At 41.4% G+C, this 19,313-nt stretch overlaps 1 protein-coding gene across 1 annotated transcript in view; it reads right to left on the reverse strand.

Moving 5' to 3' along the window:
- The window catches only part of DZANK1 (double zinc ribbon and ankyrin repeat domains 1), a 76,273-nt gene that overhangs the window by 21,927 nt on the left and 35,033 nt on the right, over nt 1-19,313 (reverse strand). The window contains exons 9-11 of the mRNA XM_022594246.3: nt 14,698-14,790; nt 7,675-7,839; nt 6,146-6,353 (exon numbers count right to left, since the gene is read on the reverse strand). Of these exons, the coding sequence (XP_022449954.1) occupies nt 6,146-6,353; nt 7,675-7,839; nt 14,698-14,790 (466 nt within the window). The remainder of the gene's footprint in view (nt 1-6,145; nt 6,354-7,674; nt 7,840-14,697; nt 14,791-19,313) is intronic.

Genomic DNA, 19,313 nt, shown 5'->3' on the forward strand with positions numbered 1-19,313 from the left:
GAACAAACCGTTAGGAGAAAAGGAATGTTAATCGTGTAAGGAGTCCATATATACACATAGATAAAACAAGAATTTCCTTAGATCCTTTATGATTTAAATTCAGTGACAATTTGAGTTTGCTGGTCAAGGATTTTGCCCACAGGTTAAATTGAGGCCCTTTGTCAATTGCCGGCAGTGGGGACAGTCAGTCGCCACCCCGGTGGCTGCTCTTGTACACCCATGTCTGGGGTCACGGCACGGTGTGTTAGAGGGGAACCGATTGGTACTGTGTTGTATCAGGTTCTCCCTTTCTCACAGTTTCCCATCCCCACTCAGAGCCTAGCCTGACTCAGGGAGGACATCCATCAGCTTTTGTCAAGTGGAATTGCTGATATGTATTTACCCAACAATCTGTAAAAAGGTTTTCTTCTCTCCCTGCAAGGCACATCCTACTACTTTGAATTTCTGAGTGTGCCTCGTCATCTTTTAAAATGAGTGTAATACAGACTTCAGAAAAATGGGAGGTGGCGGGGGTGCTTTCCTTGCGAAATGCCCTTATCTTGACTACCTGAATTTCAAGGGACTTTTATATATTCGTATGTTCAAAAGTCACAGCTCTCCTGTTTGTTCATTATTGAATGTGCTGTAAATGAAGCCATTTGCAATTAAAGTGAGATTTACCCACATCCAAAAAAAAAAAAAAAGTAATTGGATCAGCCTGTAGAGCAATTTACACCCCCAGAGTGTGGTGGAAAGTAATAAAGCAATCAGCCAGCAATAAGTGGAACTTAAAGGCTGGTTATGGTCAGGGAAAGAGATGGTCAAAGGGAGCCCTGCTAAAATCGCGGTCATCCTAGGGTGACAGGGTGCATGGCCAAGGCCTCACTCTCCAAGGAGCAACTTCAGAGGTGTCCCACTGTGGGGGTGAGACAGAGCTCAGGAACCTGGTCCAGCTGGTCACTAAACAAACAGACAAGCAAATAACAGTAACAAGCCTGGAGGTGAGGTCAGTACCCAGAGTTGCTACAATATGTTATTTTAAATATCCAGGTTCCAAAAAAAAAAAAAAGAAAATTTAAGAGACAAAAAAAGAATGCAAAGAAACAAGAAACTGTGATTCACACACAGGAAAAAAAACAGGCAACAGAAACTGTGAGAGAGGTCACATGTTGGAGATTTAACAAAGATTTCAAAGCAGCCATTGTAAATATATCCAAAGAACTAAAAGAAACGATGCATGAAGAAGTAAAAGAAGGTGCCTCATGAAATACAGAATATCAATAAATACATAGAAATTATATATAAAGAGAACCAAATAGATATTGTGTAGCAGAAAAGCATAATGATTGAAATTAAAAATTCACTAGAGAGACTCAGAAGTTAATTTGAACTGACAAAAGAAAGAATTAGCAAATTCAGAAACAGATCAACAGACATTATGCAATGCAAAAAACAGAGAGAAAAAAAGAATGAAGAAAAATGAACAGAGCCTAAGAAACCTGCAGGAAACTATCAAACATACCAACATATGCATAATGAGAATCCCAGAAGAGGGGACAGAGCAAAATGCAGAAAAAATATTTGAAGAAACAATGGCCCCAAACTTCCCAAATTTGATGAAAGGCGTGAATTTACACATCCAAGCAGCTCAACAAATTCCAAGTAGGGTCCACACCAAAAGACACAATTTTAAGAGACAAAAACAGAGAATCTTGAGAGCAGCAGGAGAGAAGTGACTCATCACATACAAGGGATCTGCAAGAAATTAACAGCAGATTTCTCACCAGAAATCATGGAGGCCAGAAGACAGTGGGATATCATATTCAAAGCGCTCAAAAGAAAAAAAAAACCTGTCAACCAAGAATCCTATTCCCAGAAGTTATCCTTCCAAAAATGAAGGCAAAGTGAAGACATCACCAGACACTACAAAACTGAGGGAAGTCATTGCTATCAGACCACCCTATAAGAAACACTAAAGAAAGCCCTTCAGGCTCAAAGCAAATGACTCCAGACAGTAATGTGAATCCATACACACAAAAAAACAAAGAGCACTGATAAAGTAACCATGTAACTATAAAAGACATTATAAATGCCTATTTCTTTTCTTCTCCTAAAAAATATAATAATATATTGCATAAAATAATATGTATATAGGTGTAGTATTTGTCCTATAACATATAGAAATGTAATATCTTGGCCAATAAGAGCACAAAAGAGGTGGACAGGAGCAAAGCTTGATTGGGCTAAGGAAATGGCTCCAGATGGTAACTCAAATCCACAGGAGTAAACAAAGACAACTAGAAATGGGAAGAAAGGAGGCTAATATAATAAAAGCCATAAATATATAATAAAGTTGACCCTTGAACAACACAGGGGTTATGGGCACCAACCCCCCATGCAGTTGAAAATCTGTATATAACTTTATACTTGGCCCTCCGTATCCATGGTCCCACATCCGTGCACTCAACCAACTGTGGATCATGTAGTACTGAAGTAAGCATACAGTGAAAACAAAAAATCCACATATAAACAGACCCACACAGTTCAAAGCCATGTTGTTCAAGGGTCAACTGTAGTTCTTTCTTCTTTCAGCATTTTTAAAAGACATAAGGTTATATAAAGTAATAAATATAACAGTGTTTTGTTGGGTTTGCAACATATATAGATGTAATATATATATGTAGGCATTGTTGTTATATATACCTATAAAACCAGGAAGAAAGAACAGAGCTATATAGGAGTAGCATTTCTGTGTCACACTGGAATTAAATTACTATAAATCTGAAACATATTCTGATAAGATGTGTAAGGTAAGGGGCTTCCCTGGTGGTGCAGTGGTTAAGAATCTGCCTGCTAATGCAGGGGACACAGGTTCAAGCCCTGGTCCGGAAAAATCCCACACGCTGAGAAGCAACTAAGCCTGTGTGCCACAACTACTGAGCCTGGGCTCTAGAGCCCGTGAGCCACAACTACTGAGGCTGCATGCCACAACTACTGAAGCCCACGCACCTAGAGCCTGTGCTCTGCAACAAGAGAAGCCACCGCGATGAGAAGCCCACACACCACAATGAAGAGTAGCCCCTGCTTGCCACAACTAGAGAAAGCCCACGCAGCAATAAAGACCCAACACAGCCAAAAATAAAATAAATAAAATTTTTATAAAAAAGATGTATAATGTAAGCCCTAGAGCAACAACTAAGGGAATAAGCTGGTATGGAAAAACCTGAACGAACTTTTTGGTCAACCCAATATACAGGGGAAAAAACCCATTAAACATTCAAATCTTACATTAGAAAATATGCAACACAAAAGCAAGCAGTAAAGGAGGAATACAGGAACAAAAAGATACAAACATTTAGAAAAGAATGAGTAAAATGGAAGATACAAATCCAACTTTATCAATAACATTAAATGTGAATGAATTTAACAACCCAATCAAAAAACAGAGATTTTAGACACTTTAGATTCAAAAATACAAACAGATTAAAAGTAAAAAATATGGAAGTATATATATCATGCAAACAGCAACCACAAGAAAGCTGGACTGACTATACTAATACCAGACAAAATAGATTTTAAGACCAAACAAAATGTTACTAGATAAAAATAGGGACATTTTATAATGAAAAAGGGTATCATGAAGGTATAACAATGATAAACAATTGTAAGTATGTACCTAATAACAGATAACCAAAATACATGAAGCAAAAACTGAGGGAAATGATGGGAGAAAGACAACTCAGCAACAATGGTTGGACACTTTAATACCCTATTTTCAAAATGGATAGAACAACTAGGCAGAAGGTCAGCAAGAAATAGAACACTTGAACAGCACTCTAAACTAGCAGGACCTAATGGACATCTACAGAATATTCCACCCCCAAGAGAATATATATTCTTCTCAAGGGCACATTCTCTCAATGGATTCTCCAAGATAGACCATATGTTAGGCCATGTCAAGTCTCAATAAATTTAAAAGGGTTAAAATCATACAAAGTATGTTTCTGATCACAATAGAATGAAACTAGAAATCAATAACAGACAGAAATTTGGGGAACTCACAAATATTTGGAAATTAAATAATACTTAAACAACCACTGGGTCAAAGAAGAAACCACAGGGGAAACTAGAAAATTCATTGTTGAAAGAAAATGAAGATACAACACCAAAACTTCTGGGATGCAATGAAAGCAGCACTCCCAGGGAAATTTATAGTTGTAAATGCCTACATTAAAAAAGAAGAAAGGTCTCAAATCAAGACCTGAACTCCACGAAATAAATAAATAAATAATTTCACCTAAAAAAAAAAAAAAAAAGACCTGAACCTTTGACCTTGAGAAACTAGAAAAAGAGCAAACTCCACCTAAAGCAAGAAGAAATAAGGAAATAATGAAGATTAGAGTGGAAATTAACGAAAGACAGAACAGAAAAGCAATACAAAAAATCAACAAAACCCGAAGTTGGTTCTTGAAAAGAGATCAGCAAAATTGGCAAATCTTTATCTAGACTCACCAAGAAAAAGAGAAGTGACTCAAATTGCTAGAATCAGAAATTAAACAGGGGATATTACCACCAACCTTATTGAAATAAAAAGGATTATAAAGGGATACTATGGACAGCTGGATGCTAATAAATCAGGTAACTCAGATGAAATGATGGTCAGCAACATTAGTCATCAGGGAAACGCTGATCAAAACCATAATGAGGGCTTCCCTGGTGGCGCAGTGGTTGAGAGTCCGCCTGCCGATGCAGGGGACACAGCTTCGTGCCCCGGTCCGGGAAGATCCCACATGCCGCGGAGCGGCTGGGCCCGTGAGCCATGGACGCTGAGCCTGCGCGTCCGGAGCCTGTGCTCCGCAACGGGAGAGGCCACAACAGTGAGAGGCCCGCGTACCGCAAAAACACCAAACAAACAAACAAAAAAACCCATAATGAGACACTGCTCCACACCCACTAGGATGCTTGTAATGAAAACGTCAAATAATAACAAGTGCTTATAAAGATGTGGAAAAATCGGTACCCTCATACACTGCCAGTCAGAATGTAAAATAGTGCAGCCACGTTGGAAAACAGTCCAGAAGTTCCTCAGAAAGTTAAACATGTTACCATTTGACCCAGCAACTGCACTCCTATGTACATACCCAAGAGAAATGAAAACATATGCCACAGAAAACTTTCTACGTGAATGTTCGGAGCACCATTATTCTTAACAGTCAAACCTGTTCACACACACACACACACAAAGCTGGACACAACTCAAATGTCTATTACTAGTGAACATACAAACAAATGTCATATATCCACACAATAGAATATCACTGAGTCATTAAAAAAAAGAATTGAAGTACTGAAAACATGTTACACGGACAAAACTTGAAAACGTCATACTAAGTGAAAGAAGCCGGTCACAAAAGACCATATTATATGCTTCCACTTATATGTGCAGAATAAGCAAATCCATAAAGACAGAAAGTAGATGAGTGATCGTTACATCCTTGGGAGGGGGATGTACAGTGTTTACTTCTGGGGGGATGAAAAGGTTCTAGAAATGCAGCGGTGATGGCTGTACTGCTCATATACTAAATGCCACTGAATTGTACCCTTTAAAATGGTTAAGATGGTGAATCTTGTGTCATGTGAATTTGCCACAATAGAAAAAGAGATTATGGCAGTCAGCAGTAACGACGCAGACTAAGCACATTTCTGTGTTAGTAGTACACATTCTTTTTTTTTTTTTTTTTTGCAATACGCGGGCCTCTCACTGTTGTGGCCTCTCCCGTTGTGGAGCACAGGCTCCAGACGCTCAGGCTCAGAGACCATGACTCACGGGCCCAGCCGCTCCGCGGCACGTGGGATCTTCCCAGACCGGGGCACGAACCCGCGTCCCCTGCATCGGCAGGCGGACTCTCAACCACTGCGCCACCAGGGAAGCCCAGTAGTACACGTTCTTATGTGCGACTTCATTTACCAACGTGACAACGGGGCTAAGAGTCAAAACATGCTAAAAGTTTAAGGAAGTGCTATTATTCATACAAAGCAAAATTACTTGAAGAAAGAAAAATAAAGGCACTTCTTGTACATAAAAATGAACCGAAAGGAAGATAAAAAATGTAATTTTCTTTCAGGGAAAGAGTGGGTTCCCTTCTGAGAGGAGAGTGTGTCTCACCTCTCCCTGGGCTGACGGCTGTGAGGAGAGGTTTATGGTCACTCATTTTCTCCTGCCTCTGCTTCTGGGAAGCCATTTCCAGTTCTTTTTTTGCCAGGAGGGTTCCAGACGGGTAGAACAGGCCAGTGGTCTGTGTGCCCACATCCTTCTTATGCCCAGCATCAGGCTTGGGCAAAGGAACATTTAGGGGCTGCCAGGCAGATCGAGGCTGTATAAGCAAGGCAGAAAACATTAAAAAAAAAAACAAACTATAATATAAATTAATTCTCCATTTTATCACAGAAAACAATTCTAATCAGGAGTAAAAGTATCTCCAAAACACTACCTTGAACTAAAAGGGGTTTTCAGGCCTTGCCTCACCTTCTTTGCTTGTTTTTCGCAGCAACTCCCAGCCTGAGCCCTGAAGCCAGCCCCACCCCTTGTCCACTGACTGTCTCAAATTCGGCAAATCAACTGACGCTCCCTGTCATGCCGCCTGAGGACTGGAAATCTATCCTCTCAGCCCTACAATCCAGAGGAGCATAGACTTTACTACCCATCCACACTCAACTACTGGGCACCAACATTTTCTCTGAGACACTCTCCTGCATCTGGGCCTGGGGACCTGAGAGGACCACCATGCAAGGATATGTACGTTGCACACTGCACAAAAGCATTGCATCTAAAGGGGTAATATTCACATAGTGGACATTGTATGCTTGCATATTTATTAGGACAATTTTTATGGCAAAATAAAATGTCTAACAAAATTAGTAAATTACAATCAATTTCCAACAGATGGCAGTCAATTGTCTTGAGAAAAAAAACACCATGTCTCATTTGCACAAAGGTGCCACCTTGGTTATTGGCAGTCCCGGGATCTGCAAGTGTTTTCATTTGGGTTAAGAAACCATGAACTCCCTAAACATGAATGCAAAGTTGCTGAGTGCACATGCATTCTAACAATCATCAAGCTTCAAATTCTTCTAATGAAGAGATCTGAAGAATCTAAAGAAGAGAAGAAACCCGAAAAGTCTTTCTGTAGCTTAGACAAATTCATAAAAGTCTAACACAAAGCTGGTTACAGATTAAGTCCTTCCGAAAATAACCTTGTGAGACTTTCCTCAAATATGCCCAGTTGTTATAAGTGGCAAAAGCAATTTTACGAACCCAATATAAGTTTTCTAAAATATAAAAGAGCAGGGGGAAAGTTCTTGGCGTGCTACATAAGAAATTCACGAGACGAGAGTACATTCTATCCCATGTATTTTAAAGCTCCCTAATGACATTACATCTATTACCTTGCACACGCAGTTAGACTTCGATTTACTATAGATAAATGCATATTTACATCTTTGAATTCTGAAGAAATCACTCGAGTGTTTAAAACATAACGTGGTTGAAGGTATTTACACACCCAGTTGAAAGTCCACGAGAAAGGTCTAAGTGTTTCGGCTCTCTTCCCCTGGGTTGGCTCACAGGGTCGAGAACACAAATTCAGAGTCACAACCCCTTCCTGGGTCCAGTTCTTACTACCATGGAGGCCTCACCTCAGCAAAAGGGCCAGGTTCTCCAGCAGCTGGAGCCAAGCTGTTCTCCACACTAGGTCTTGCCAAGGACTTCACGTAAATACCACAGGAGCCACAGAATCGTGCAGATGGGTGATTGCTGGCTCCACATTTATAACAAACGGAGTAGCAAGTTGCAACGCCAGGCTAGAGAATAGAAAATACTTTTATATTTTCATGAATATCAGAGACACAATTTTCCCATACAAATTACGCCCATACCATACAATCTGCAGCCGTCCAAAGAACACATGCCCATACCCTCTGACCCTGTAATTCTACCTTCTAGAATTTATCCTACAGATGGACAAATTCACAAAGAAGTATATTCAAGATGATTCCCTGCAGGATTGTGGTTTTAGAGGAAATAACTGGAAACAGCCAGCCCTAAACGTCCAGCACCAGGGGATGGTCTAAACGCGCCACGGGACATACAGACAGCAGAAAAAATGAGGAGGTTACTAATGAGATACACTGCTAGGAGCAAAGAACTGGGTCTGTGTTCATATTAAACTACCAGTTACTTATTAATGCATCGAATGGCTGAAAGAAGACCTCTAGAAAGTGGGTAACAGTGATTACTTCTGGGGGTAGGAGCTGTGGGACTAGGATGGGAAGGGAGACTAACCCTTCACACAAAACCTCTTGCATTATTTACATGTGACCCTTACTCCAATAAATAATTCTGAGTGTTTCATTAAAAAGGTAAGTAGACAATTCATAAAAGAAGAAAACACCAGGAGTCAATAGATGAATGAAAAGGTTTAACCTCAAAAAATGCAGATGAAAACAGCAATGAGAGACCTTCTCAATTTGAGAGAACTAATGATCTCTGTCTGCAGATTCTTAGGGAAATAGGTGCTAGGACCCAAATCCCAAGAAGCGATTTCAGCAAGGCTGTGGAAGGGAGAAGCCTGGCTCTGGGGGACCCTGAGGCACAGAGAAGCTGTGTTAAAACCCCCATGGAGGCTCCATATCAAGCTTCCCCTGCTCTCACGTGGACGGGTGGACACAGGGCCGCACAGGGGGGTCAATACACCAATCCCCCTCCCCATCCAGAAGAGAAGGAAGCCCCAGACCAGTGCAAACCCTGGAAATACGGTGGTACTTCTGCCCCAAAGAGTAAAACTATGATGAGCTTCACCAGTGAATAAATTAGAACAAAGAACATGCGCTCCTTCATGGAAAGTCGAGGGAACTGGTGCCTCACATATCTTGAAGCCCCCGTTACCTGGGACGCCAAAGGCAGCGTGCCTACCGCCCTCGCTGTGAGGATGTTACTAGAGAAAAAGCCTGAGGAGAGGGGGCAGCCTGAGAGGTCACGGCCGAGGCTCATCCTCTCTCCTTCGGACTCTGGTTTCCATCTGGCAATGTCAACTTACTTGCCACTCCTGACACAGGAGAAGAATTATTTTCTTTGCGGGAGGGAGTTGGGATTGTCTCGTGAGACTTTCTGAGACTCTGGCAGGTGGACCTGGACTAGAATCTTTGCTCCCGCTGCTAAACCCCACGGCAGAGGTGGCACGCGGGTGCCCTGGTCGGCTCTGTTTACAGACGAGGGAAAGCGAGGCACCGCGGGGGTGAGCCCCGCGATCTGAACCCAGGCCAGCCGACTCTACGCTATAGCCTGGCTTTCATCCACGACTCCACGCAGCCTCTTCAACACAGTGGCTCCCTCACGGGGCGCTCCTGCGGCGGGATTTCACCTGGTTAAGCGCAGCGCAGTCCGCTGGAGTGCTCAGCACAGGGTCAGGCTCCCTGTGTCAGCTTCCTTCCCACTAGACCTGATTTCCTGAAGGGAAAGGACTCTCATTTCACACTTTTCCCCACAATCACAGGACCTGGGACCTGGCACCTGGGAGCCATTCAAGTAGTTACTGAATGAATCAATCGATCAATGAATAACTGACTCCATTGATAACGGAATGTGTGCACACATTATAGAAAGTGTTTACTAAGGATAATTTTTCCTCAAAGAAAACTATGCGCCCAGTGTATCCTGTTTTACTTCAGGGACTGCTCCATTGTCCTAAAACAGACATCTATCCAGAAAGAGGCTACACCAGCTCCCAACAACCACAGATTCTGAGAAAGAAGACCCCTTTAATATACACTTATCCTCGCCCCATTTATGTGCAATTAAAGGAAGACTATTTGGGATAAAATCAAAGGAGAAACCCTTTGGAAACTTTTCCTTCAGACTTAAATTTCAATTTATCCTGCTGTTAAAGCAGGGTTTTGATAGAAAACTTGCTAATCTGGGTTTCTAAATACAAAGCCTTCAGACCTTCCAATGAAATGCACAGTGATTCAGTTTTACATATATACATTCATACGTATATGCGTATATATATATATATATATTCTTTTTTCTCTTAATTTCTTTATAAGCCATACAATTGTTTAAAACATAAACCACAACATTCTTGAAGGGTTTATGATGTATAAAGGTGTAATATGTATAACTGTAACATAAAGGATGGGGGAAAGGATATGAACCTATATAGGTGCAAGATTTCTGTATTTAACCTGATGTGGTACAATAATAACTAATTAGACTAAAAAGTTAAAAATGTATATTTGAATCACTAGGGCAACTACTAAAAAATAATGCCAAGAAATACAGCTAAAAAGCCAACGAGAAACTTAAAATATAATTCTAAAAAGTATTCAAAAACCCCCAAAAGTCAAGAAAGTAGGAACAAAGGAAACAAAACAGATGGGAAAACTAGAAATCAATAATAAAATGGTAGCTCAAAACCCAAACATATCAATAATTATATTAACCTTTGATGGACAAAACATTCCACTTTTAAGGCAGAAATTATCACAACGGATTTTTTTTTAAAAAGGAAAAACAAAATTTAAAAAATTAAAAAATAAAAAGGAAAAACAACTATATGGAAGCCACAGACAAGGTCCAACTATACAGGCTGAAAGTAAATACATAGATTAAAATATTCCATGTAAACAATAAAAAAGAAGGCTGGAGTGGTTCTGTACCAATATAGGCTGAAACAAGTTTAGGGGAAAAAATGTATTACAAGAGATAGAGAGGGAAATTTCATAATGATAAAGGTTAGATTCACCAGGAAGACATAACAATAAAAAATGTTTATGTGCTTAACAAAATACATGATGCAAAAAGTGACAGAATTAAAGACAGAAGTGAACAATTCCAGAATCATTGTTGGAGGTTTTAATACCCCTTTCTCAGCATTTATCAGAACAATTAGAATATGATCAGCAAAGACATATAAGATCTGTGCAACATTACACTTTGACTTCAGTGATATTTATAGAATACCCACAATGACAGAACACACTTTTAAGTGCAGCTGGTATGTTTTCCAGGTTAGATTATATACTGGGCCATAAAACAATTTTCATTGACTGAAAATAACTCAGATCATACAGGGTATGTTCTCTGACTATAATGGAATAAAATTATAAATGAGTAACAATAAGATGAGGGAAACCCCATATATTTGGAAATTAAACAACCAACCTATAAATAAATCATAGGTCAAAGGAGAAATCACAAGGGATGTTAGAAAATATACTTTAATAAAATTTTAATAAAACTAAACTGAATTATAATAAAAATACAACTTACATAAATTTGTGGAATATTGCTAAAGAAGTTCTTAGAGATAAATTTGTAGTCTCTTTTTAAAAAGAAGAAAAATTTTAAATCAAAGATTTGAATTCTCACCTTAAGAAATCAGAAAGAGAATATTAAATAAAATCTAAAACAAAGAGAAGAAAGGAAACAATAAAGAGCAAAATTCCAAAAAATGAAACCAAAAAATAAAGAAAATCAGTGAACCAGAAGCTAGTTCTCCGAAAAGATCAATAAAAGTTTTAAGTCTCTATGGGACTTCCCTGGTGGTGCAGTGGTTAAGAATCCACCTGCCAATGCAGGGGACACGGGTTCGAGCCCTTGTCTGGGAAGATCCCACATGCCAAGGAGCCACATGCCCATGCGCCACAACTACTGAGCCTGTGCTCTAGAGCTTGTGAGCCACAACTACTGAGCCCATGTGCCACAACTACTGAAGCCTGTGCACCTAGAGCCCGTGCTCCACAGCAAGAGAAGCCACCACAACGAGAAGCCCACTCACCGCAACGAAGAGTAGCCCCCCCTCACCGCAACTAGAGAAAGCCCACACGCAATGAAGACCCAACACAGCCAAAAATAAATTAATTAATTAATTAAAAAAAAATTATAAGTCTCTAGCTGGAGAGAGAGACTGAGAAAAAGAGAGAAAAGGCAGAGAAAGGATGAGAGAGAGAGAGGAAACTGAGAACACAAATTACAAACATCTGGAACGAAAGAGGCAGTCGCACTACAGATCCTACAGACATTAAAATGGTAAAGAGGGGAAGTCATGAAAAAAACGCCTGATAATACCAAGTGTTGGTGACAATGCAGAGAAACTGGAACCTCCATATCTCACTGGTAGGAATGTAAAACGGTATAGACACTTTGGGGAAAAAGTACGGCAACATCTTATAAAATTAAAGGGGAACTTAGATGGAACCAGCAATCCCAGTCCTATGTATTGACCCAAGAGAAATGAAAACTACGTCCACACACAAACTTGCATGTGGAATGTTCACAGCAGCATTATTCATAATAGCCTGAAACTGGAAACAACCCAAGTGCCTGTTAACTGGTGAATGGATGAATTCGTTATATTATATCCATACAGTGGAATAGTACTCAATTATCAAAATTTTTTTTTTTTTTTTTTTTGCGGTATGCGGGCCTCTCACTGCTGTGGCCTCTCCCGTTGCGGAGCACAGGCTCCGGACGCACAGGCTCAGCGGCCATGACTCACGGGCCCAGCCGCTCCACGGCATGTGGGATCTTCCTGGACTGGGGCACGAACCCGTGTCCCCTGCATCGGCAGGTGGACTCCCAACCACTGTGCCACCAGGGAAGCCCAATTATCAAAATTTTTTAAAAATTAATACATACAACATGAATGAACCTCGAAACATTATGGTAAGTGAAGGAAATCAAACACACACACACAAGAGCTACATACTTCCTTAAAAGGCAATGCCACAGTGTCCAAAATGATGAGTATTTTCTGGGGCTGGTGGTTATGGGAGGGGCTCAGCTGCCAAGGAACATAAGGAAACTTTTTACGGTAACGGGACTGTTCTGTATCTTTACGGTGGTGGTGGTTTAAATGACTGTATATAACTACCAACAGTCATTAACCTGTAAAATTAAAATAGGTGAGTTTTATTGCTTATAAATAATACCTCTATAAAACTTGGAACAAAAAGAGTTCCTTTAAATCAGCTAGTCTTAGACTATCAGTAATTAGACAAAGCATTAACAGATACCTTGGGGAATTCCCTGGCCATCTAGTGGTTAATACTCTGTGCTTCCACAGCAGGGGTGCACGGGTCCAACCCCTTGTCGGGAACTAAGATCCCACAAGCCACGTGGTGTGGCCAATTAAAAAAAAAAAAAAAGATATCTTGGCCAACCTTCCTGTTAAGGGGTGAATTGTTGTAAATCAACAATTAAAAAGAAAAATTTAAATAAAAGCAGAGAAAAGTTACAAGTATATGAAAAACAAAGATTTTTTTAAAGGTAAATTGTGTCTCCTCCAAAGAGGAGTCCTAACCCCAGCACCTAGGGTTAAATTTTTTCTTTAAAAAATGTGACCTTATTTGGAAATAGGATCTTTACAGAGGTAATCAAGTTATTATAAAATGAGGTCATTAGGGGGGGCCCTCATCCAGTATAACTGGTGTCCTTATAAAAAAGGGAGACAGAGAGATACACACCCAGAGGGAAGAGGGTGTGAAGTCATACAGGGAGAAGGTGGCCAGGTGACTGGGGTGATGCACTCCACAGGGAGCTGGAGAGAGTTCCTTCCCTAGAGCGTCACGGACAACAGGGCTCTGGCAGCATCTTGATTCTGGACTTCAGGTGCCCAAAACTGTGAGACAATGAAATTCTGCTGTTTCCAGCCACTCGGTTTGCGGTACTTTGTGTTGGCGGCCCCGGGATCGCAACCCCCTGCCTGCTGATACTAACGTGCTGACTACACTGACCATCACATGCTTGTCCAGCTTCCCAAGTAATTGCTCCGAGATGAGAACCCCCCAAACAGAGAGAAATATTATACAACGCCCCCAAGGAAGCAAGTATTTTTCTTCTAAATTGGCTAGTAAATGCCGACTTCTTCATGGAATTGTTAGGCCAGGGCAAGAGCCACCAGGAAGTAATTTTAAACTTCATCAGAGCATTTTATAAACATAAAACAGATCAGCTACACGGAACCTATTCACTATATTTAAATTCCTTCATTTTAAACACTCAAGTTAGGCTGGCAGGAAACCCAACGATGGGTGCCCACCATGCTCTCAATTTCAAAACACAGCAGGCACACTGTGGAATTGAGTCTCTTTTTGATTAAAGCCTCATTTCACTTAAGTGCTGAAAACTCACTTATTTTTGTTTAAAATACTACCTATAGTTGTTACCAGCACTTGTACTTTGCAACTTGCTTTCCTAGGATCGGGAATTTGGGACTTGACATGCAGTATAAAATCAGTATGTATACATTTTGTTTATTGATATGCTGTGATCTGAGGGAATCTGGAATGTTTTACCAAGATAAAGCTTAAATTTTTTCTTAAAAAAACAAAACAAAACAAAAACAAAAAAACACAGCAGGCACAGTCCACACAGACGTGCCTGCCCGTGAGTGAAATGTGAACGGCCCCTACCCCGCTGGCTGCTGTGCAGTCACTAAATGAAATTGTTAGAAACTGCCGACTTGATTGAATCACCCTGAAGACTTTGAAAACAGTTTTATACTGGTGAACACAGAAATGTTGCTTTCACTTTACCATGAGCAGCTTCTTTTGGTCTCTCCCCTCTCCTCCCCTACAAACTTCCTCTCCCCTCTGCAGACTAACACTGAACATTTATCAGCCATTAAAATACAGGACTGGCACATGCAATCAACCTACCTCTTGTGATGACGGCAGGGGCCCCTCACAGGTGACACAGTATCTCAGGTGAGCAGGGTTCCCTGTGCCGCAGGTGCGGCAGATCACTTTCTCCTTGAAAACAGAGAATGAGAAATACGTGTTTCCATGGAGGCTCTCTCATTTCTTCACAGATAAATGTATTCATTTTTCCTGCCAATTCATCTGCATAGTATAGCATACTGGGACTAAAGGGTGTTAATAAGGTGGAATAATATAAGAGGTACGTTATCTACCACCATGATGACTACCAGTCAGATATTCTGATGATTTCATGATCTAAAACTTATCTTTCAAAATAACTTACATGGAACACAAGTTTGAACACACACACACACACCATGCAAAAAGGGAAACCATATGTAGCTGTGCTGATTTTAAGTGGCATCTGTAAGTTGATTCAAGTTTAAGGTTTTATTTCAAGGCATGATACTCTGAAAGCCATGAAAGCCAGAATTGAGAAGTTTCATATTTATTTAATCATGCTTTTTATTTCTTTCTTATTCAGTATCTAGTATGTAAATTCTTTAAGTCCAATAAATCAAAGTACTGTTCAAAAAAAAAAGAAAGAGGGCTTCCCTGGTGGCGCAGTGGTTGAGAGCCCGCCTGCCAATGCAGGGGACACAGGTTTGTGCCCCAGTCCGGGAAGATCCCACATGTTGCAGAGCGGCTGGGCCCGTGAGCCATGGCCGCTGAGCTTGCGCGTCAGGAGCCTGTGCTCCGCAACGGGAGAGGCCACGACAGTGAGAGGCCCGCATACCGCAAAAAAAAAAAAAAAAAAAAAAAAGAAAGAAATAGGTGTTCCTCTGAGCAAACAGCTGTGCAAGGAAATCATTAAGCAGTCTTTCCAGCCGATCAGCCAGCTAGAGACCCTATACTAACACCCAGACCCTGAAATTGGATTTAGGATTTAGGAATTATTACGACATAAATAGTGTCAGACAAATGAACATAGTTTTGAAAGAAACAAACCCCAAAATGAAAAAACTGAAAAAGAGTACTCATTTGGCCTTAGGAAGGCAAATTGACTATGTTGCACTGCTTCTGAGTTATTATTTTTTTCATTGTGGAAACTGTGCTACTTGGTAGGCTCCATCTCCTGGCTTCAACAATAAACAGGAAGGCCCAAGACCAGCAAAAGAGTATACGTTTACAAGTAACCTAGTTCTTGGCCTGGGGTCTACTCCACGGGGCTTTATATTAAATGTGAATTTAGATTTGCTCTGTAGTTTCTCACTTAGAAATGGAAAAGTAAAAAGGCCGTCTTAGAAAATGGGTCGTAAGTTCAACCTTCTGAGTCAGGAACCTGGGGATAAGCTGCAATACAGAAAACAACACGAGAAAAAGAAAAGATGGCTAACACAGCCTAGCCAGAGTTCGGCCATGGGAGGTTGGTAACTAACATCTGTTTAGTCACTGGAATATTCTGCATAATTCCCCTGTCCTTTCCAAGTCCTTCTCAAGTCCCACTTATGTAAAAGACCCCAAGGTCCTCCTAGGAGCCACAGCCAGCTCGGGAAACCACAGTTCCCAGCCCAGAGAACGCCTCAAGGGCAGAGGCCGACTCACTGCTCCTCAAAATGGCAGAGAACCGTAGACTTGTTCTCCGTGGGTCCTGACACCTCCCGGTTCCGGCTTTCTTCCCAGTTGCTTAAGGTCCCCAAAGCATAATCTGCGATCATCAGAGCTTTTCTGTGAGATTTAAGGCAGTGATCTTCCTGATCTGGTAGAATCCACTGAGAAGTGAAACAAATTTCCTGTCCCTCAGTTAAAATACAGTGAGATCAAATGAAAATAATCCATCTGTTTGCTGCAAGAAATACTCTGGAAAGAGAAAACCATAAACTAAGTAAAACTGCTTACTTATTAAGTCCAATGGCCCTCAACTTGCAGGACCCACAATCTAAAACTAGTATGTCCTGGGACTTCCCTGGTGGCTCAGCAGATAAGACTCCACACACCCAATGCAGGAGGCCCAGGTTCGATCCCTGGTCAGGGAACTAGATCCCACACGCATGCCACAACTAAGACCTTGCATACCACAACTAAGGAGCCCACGTGCTGCAACTAAGATCTGGTGCAACCCAATAAATAAATATAAAAATAAATAAATAAATGGGTAAACTTTAAAAAAATAAATAAAACTAGTATGTCCTCCATAGCTGCCATTTGTGTACGTGTGTGTGTGTGTGTGTGTGTGTGGTGAGAGCACCTGGAATCTACTCTCTTAGCAAATTTCCAGCATACAAAGATGGATATGTTAATTAGCTTGACTGAAGTAATCATTTCACTCTGTATATGTATATCAAAACATCACCACCAGGGCTTCCCTGGTGGCGCAGTGGTTGAGAGTCCGCCTGCCGATGCAGGGGACACAGGTTCGTGCCCTGGTCCGGAAAGATCCCACATGCCGTGGAGCGGCTGGGCCTGTGAGCCATGGACACTGGGCCTGCACGTCCGGAGCCTGTGCTCCGCAACAGGAGAGACCACAACAGTGAGAGGCCCGTGTACCGCAAAAACAAACAAACAAACAAACAAACATCACCACTTTAAAGATATGAAATTTTTATGAAAATAAATAAATAATGAAAACTTGCATGACAGGGGCTTCCTTGGTGGCGCAGTGGTTAAGAATCCGCCTGCCAATGCAGGGGATACGGGCTCAAGACCTGGTCCGGGAAGATCCCACATGCTGCAGAGCATCTAAGCCTGTGTGCCACAACTGCTGAGCCTGCGCTCTAGAGACCACGAGCCACAACTACTGAGCCCTCATGCCTAGAGCCTGTGCTCCACAACAAGAGAAGCCACCACAGTGAGAAGCCCGTGCACCGCAACAAAGTGTAGCCCCTTCTCACCACAACTAGAGAAAGCCTGCACATAGCAACGAAGACCCGATGCAGCCTAAAATAAATAAATTTATTAAAAGAAAAAACAACTAGCATGACATAACTCTGCCCAGTCCAAACTAACTCTGCCCAATCCCAATACTGCCTTGCAAAACTCTCTTTAAACAAGAGTGAAGAAAGTCAGAAAGAGAAAAATAAGTATCGTATATTAACGCATATATGTGGAACCTAGAAAAATGGTACAGATGAACCAGTTTGCAGGGCAGAAATAGAGACACAGACATAGAGAATAAACGTATGGACACCAAGGGGGGAAAAGCAGCGGGGGTGGTGGTGGTGGTGGGATGAATTGGGAGATTGGGATTGACATATATACACTAACATGTATAAAATAGATAACTAATAAGAACCTGCTGTATAAAAAAATAAATAAAATAACATTCAAAAAGTTTTTTTTGAATTTAATAATCTTTATTTTTTAGAGTAGTTTAAGGTCCACGTCAAAACTGAGCAGACATTACAGGGAGTTCCCATATACACCCCTGTCCACACACACAATCCCCCGGTATGAACATCTCACACCAGATGGTGCATTTGTCACAACCAATGAACCTGCACTGGCACATCCTCATCTCCCAAAGCTCACAGTTTACCTTAGGCTGCATTCCTGTCAAATTCTCTTTAAAATCGCCCAACCGCGGTACTGAAACCCTATAAATACCCTTCCCCATCTTCTCTCTTCTGAGATGCTGCTAAGATGGTCAACGTGCTGGTTTATCTCACTGTATTTGGTCCAGTAAGTACAGCCTTCTTGGTCGACAGGCTTTCCTCATGGTTTCTGGGGTGGCTTTTTGACACCACGTGGCTCACTTCTTGAAGAGCAGTGACCATGACCCACAGATAAAAACCTTGTATCACAATCACTACATCATAGATTCATGTATGTCCGTAGGGACGATGTGGGACTCAGGCCACCACCAGACAGACTTAATGAGGATCCTAAACATTTACAACAAGCACTTTATAAAAAGCCAATACCCTCATTTGCTGCCTCATCCACAGCACTGGCAACACATTGACCAGTTGAACCGTTCCAAGCAATTTTGTGGACGTGGCTTAGTCACTGGGGTAAAACTTTTCCTTACAAAGCAGCTGGAAGATGAGAACAATTTTCTAATCTCCCAAATGATAAGCTTTAATTGACACAAACCAGTAGGTAGTGGCAAACTTAATCTCAAAGAGGATTTTGTAAGATGCCAAGGTCAACTTGACACAGAGCTGTGGTTACACTGGCATTAGCCCTGAATCATTGGGCGAGGGGTTGGGGTCTCATAGGAGGTACCTGTGCCCTCGCTGTGTGAGTCCTCAGATCTCTTTCAAAGAGTAATGACTTCACAAGGATCCCAGCCCTAAGCCTCACAGATTCCAGGAACCCCAGACACAATGGGAGTCCTGGAGGTAAAACATGTGTTGCTAGTTAGAGCCAGAAGGAAGCTGAAGGTCTCTTTCCAAAAGGGTTCATGTGTTCTGGTCAAAGGGGAGATGCTGACGTTAGTTTTCAACTGTAGAAAACGGCCAAGGGGATGCCTTCGTTTTTTTGTAAAAAGAGAAAGAAAGAACGAAAGAGGGACTTCCCTGGTAGCACAGTGGTTAAGAATCCACCTGCCAATGCAGGGGACACAGGTTCGAGCCCTGGTCTGGGAAGATCCCACATGCCATGGAGCAACTAAGCCCGCGAGCCACAACTACTGA

The sequence above is a fragment of the Delphinapterus leucas genome, chromosome 15 (genome assembly GCF_059928025.1).
Source record: "Delphinapterus leucas isolate spDelLeu-1000000601 "Yukka" chromosome 15, BTC_Dleu_Yukka2, whole genome shotgun sequence".
Lineage (NCBI taxonomy): Eukaryota > Metazoa > Chordata > Mammalia > Artiodactyla > Monodontidae > Delphinapterus > Delphinapterus leucas.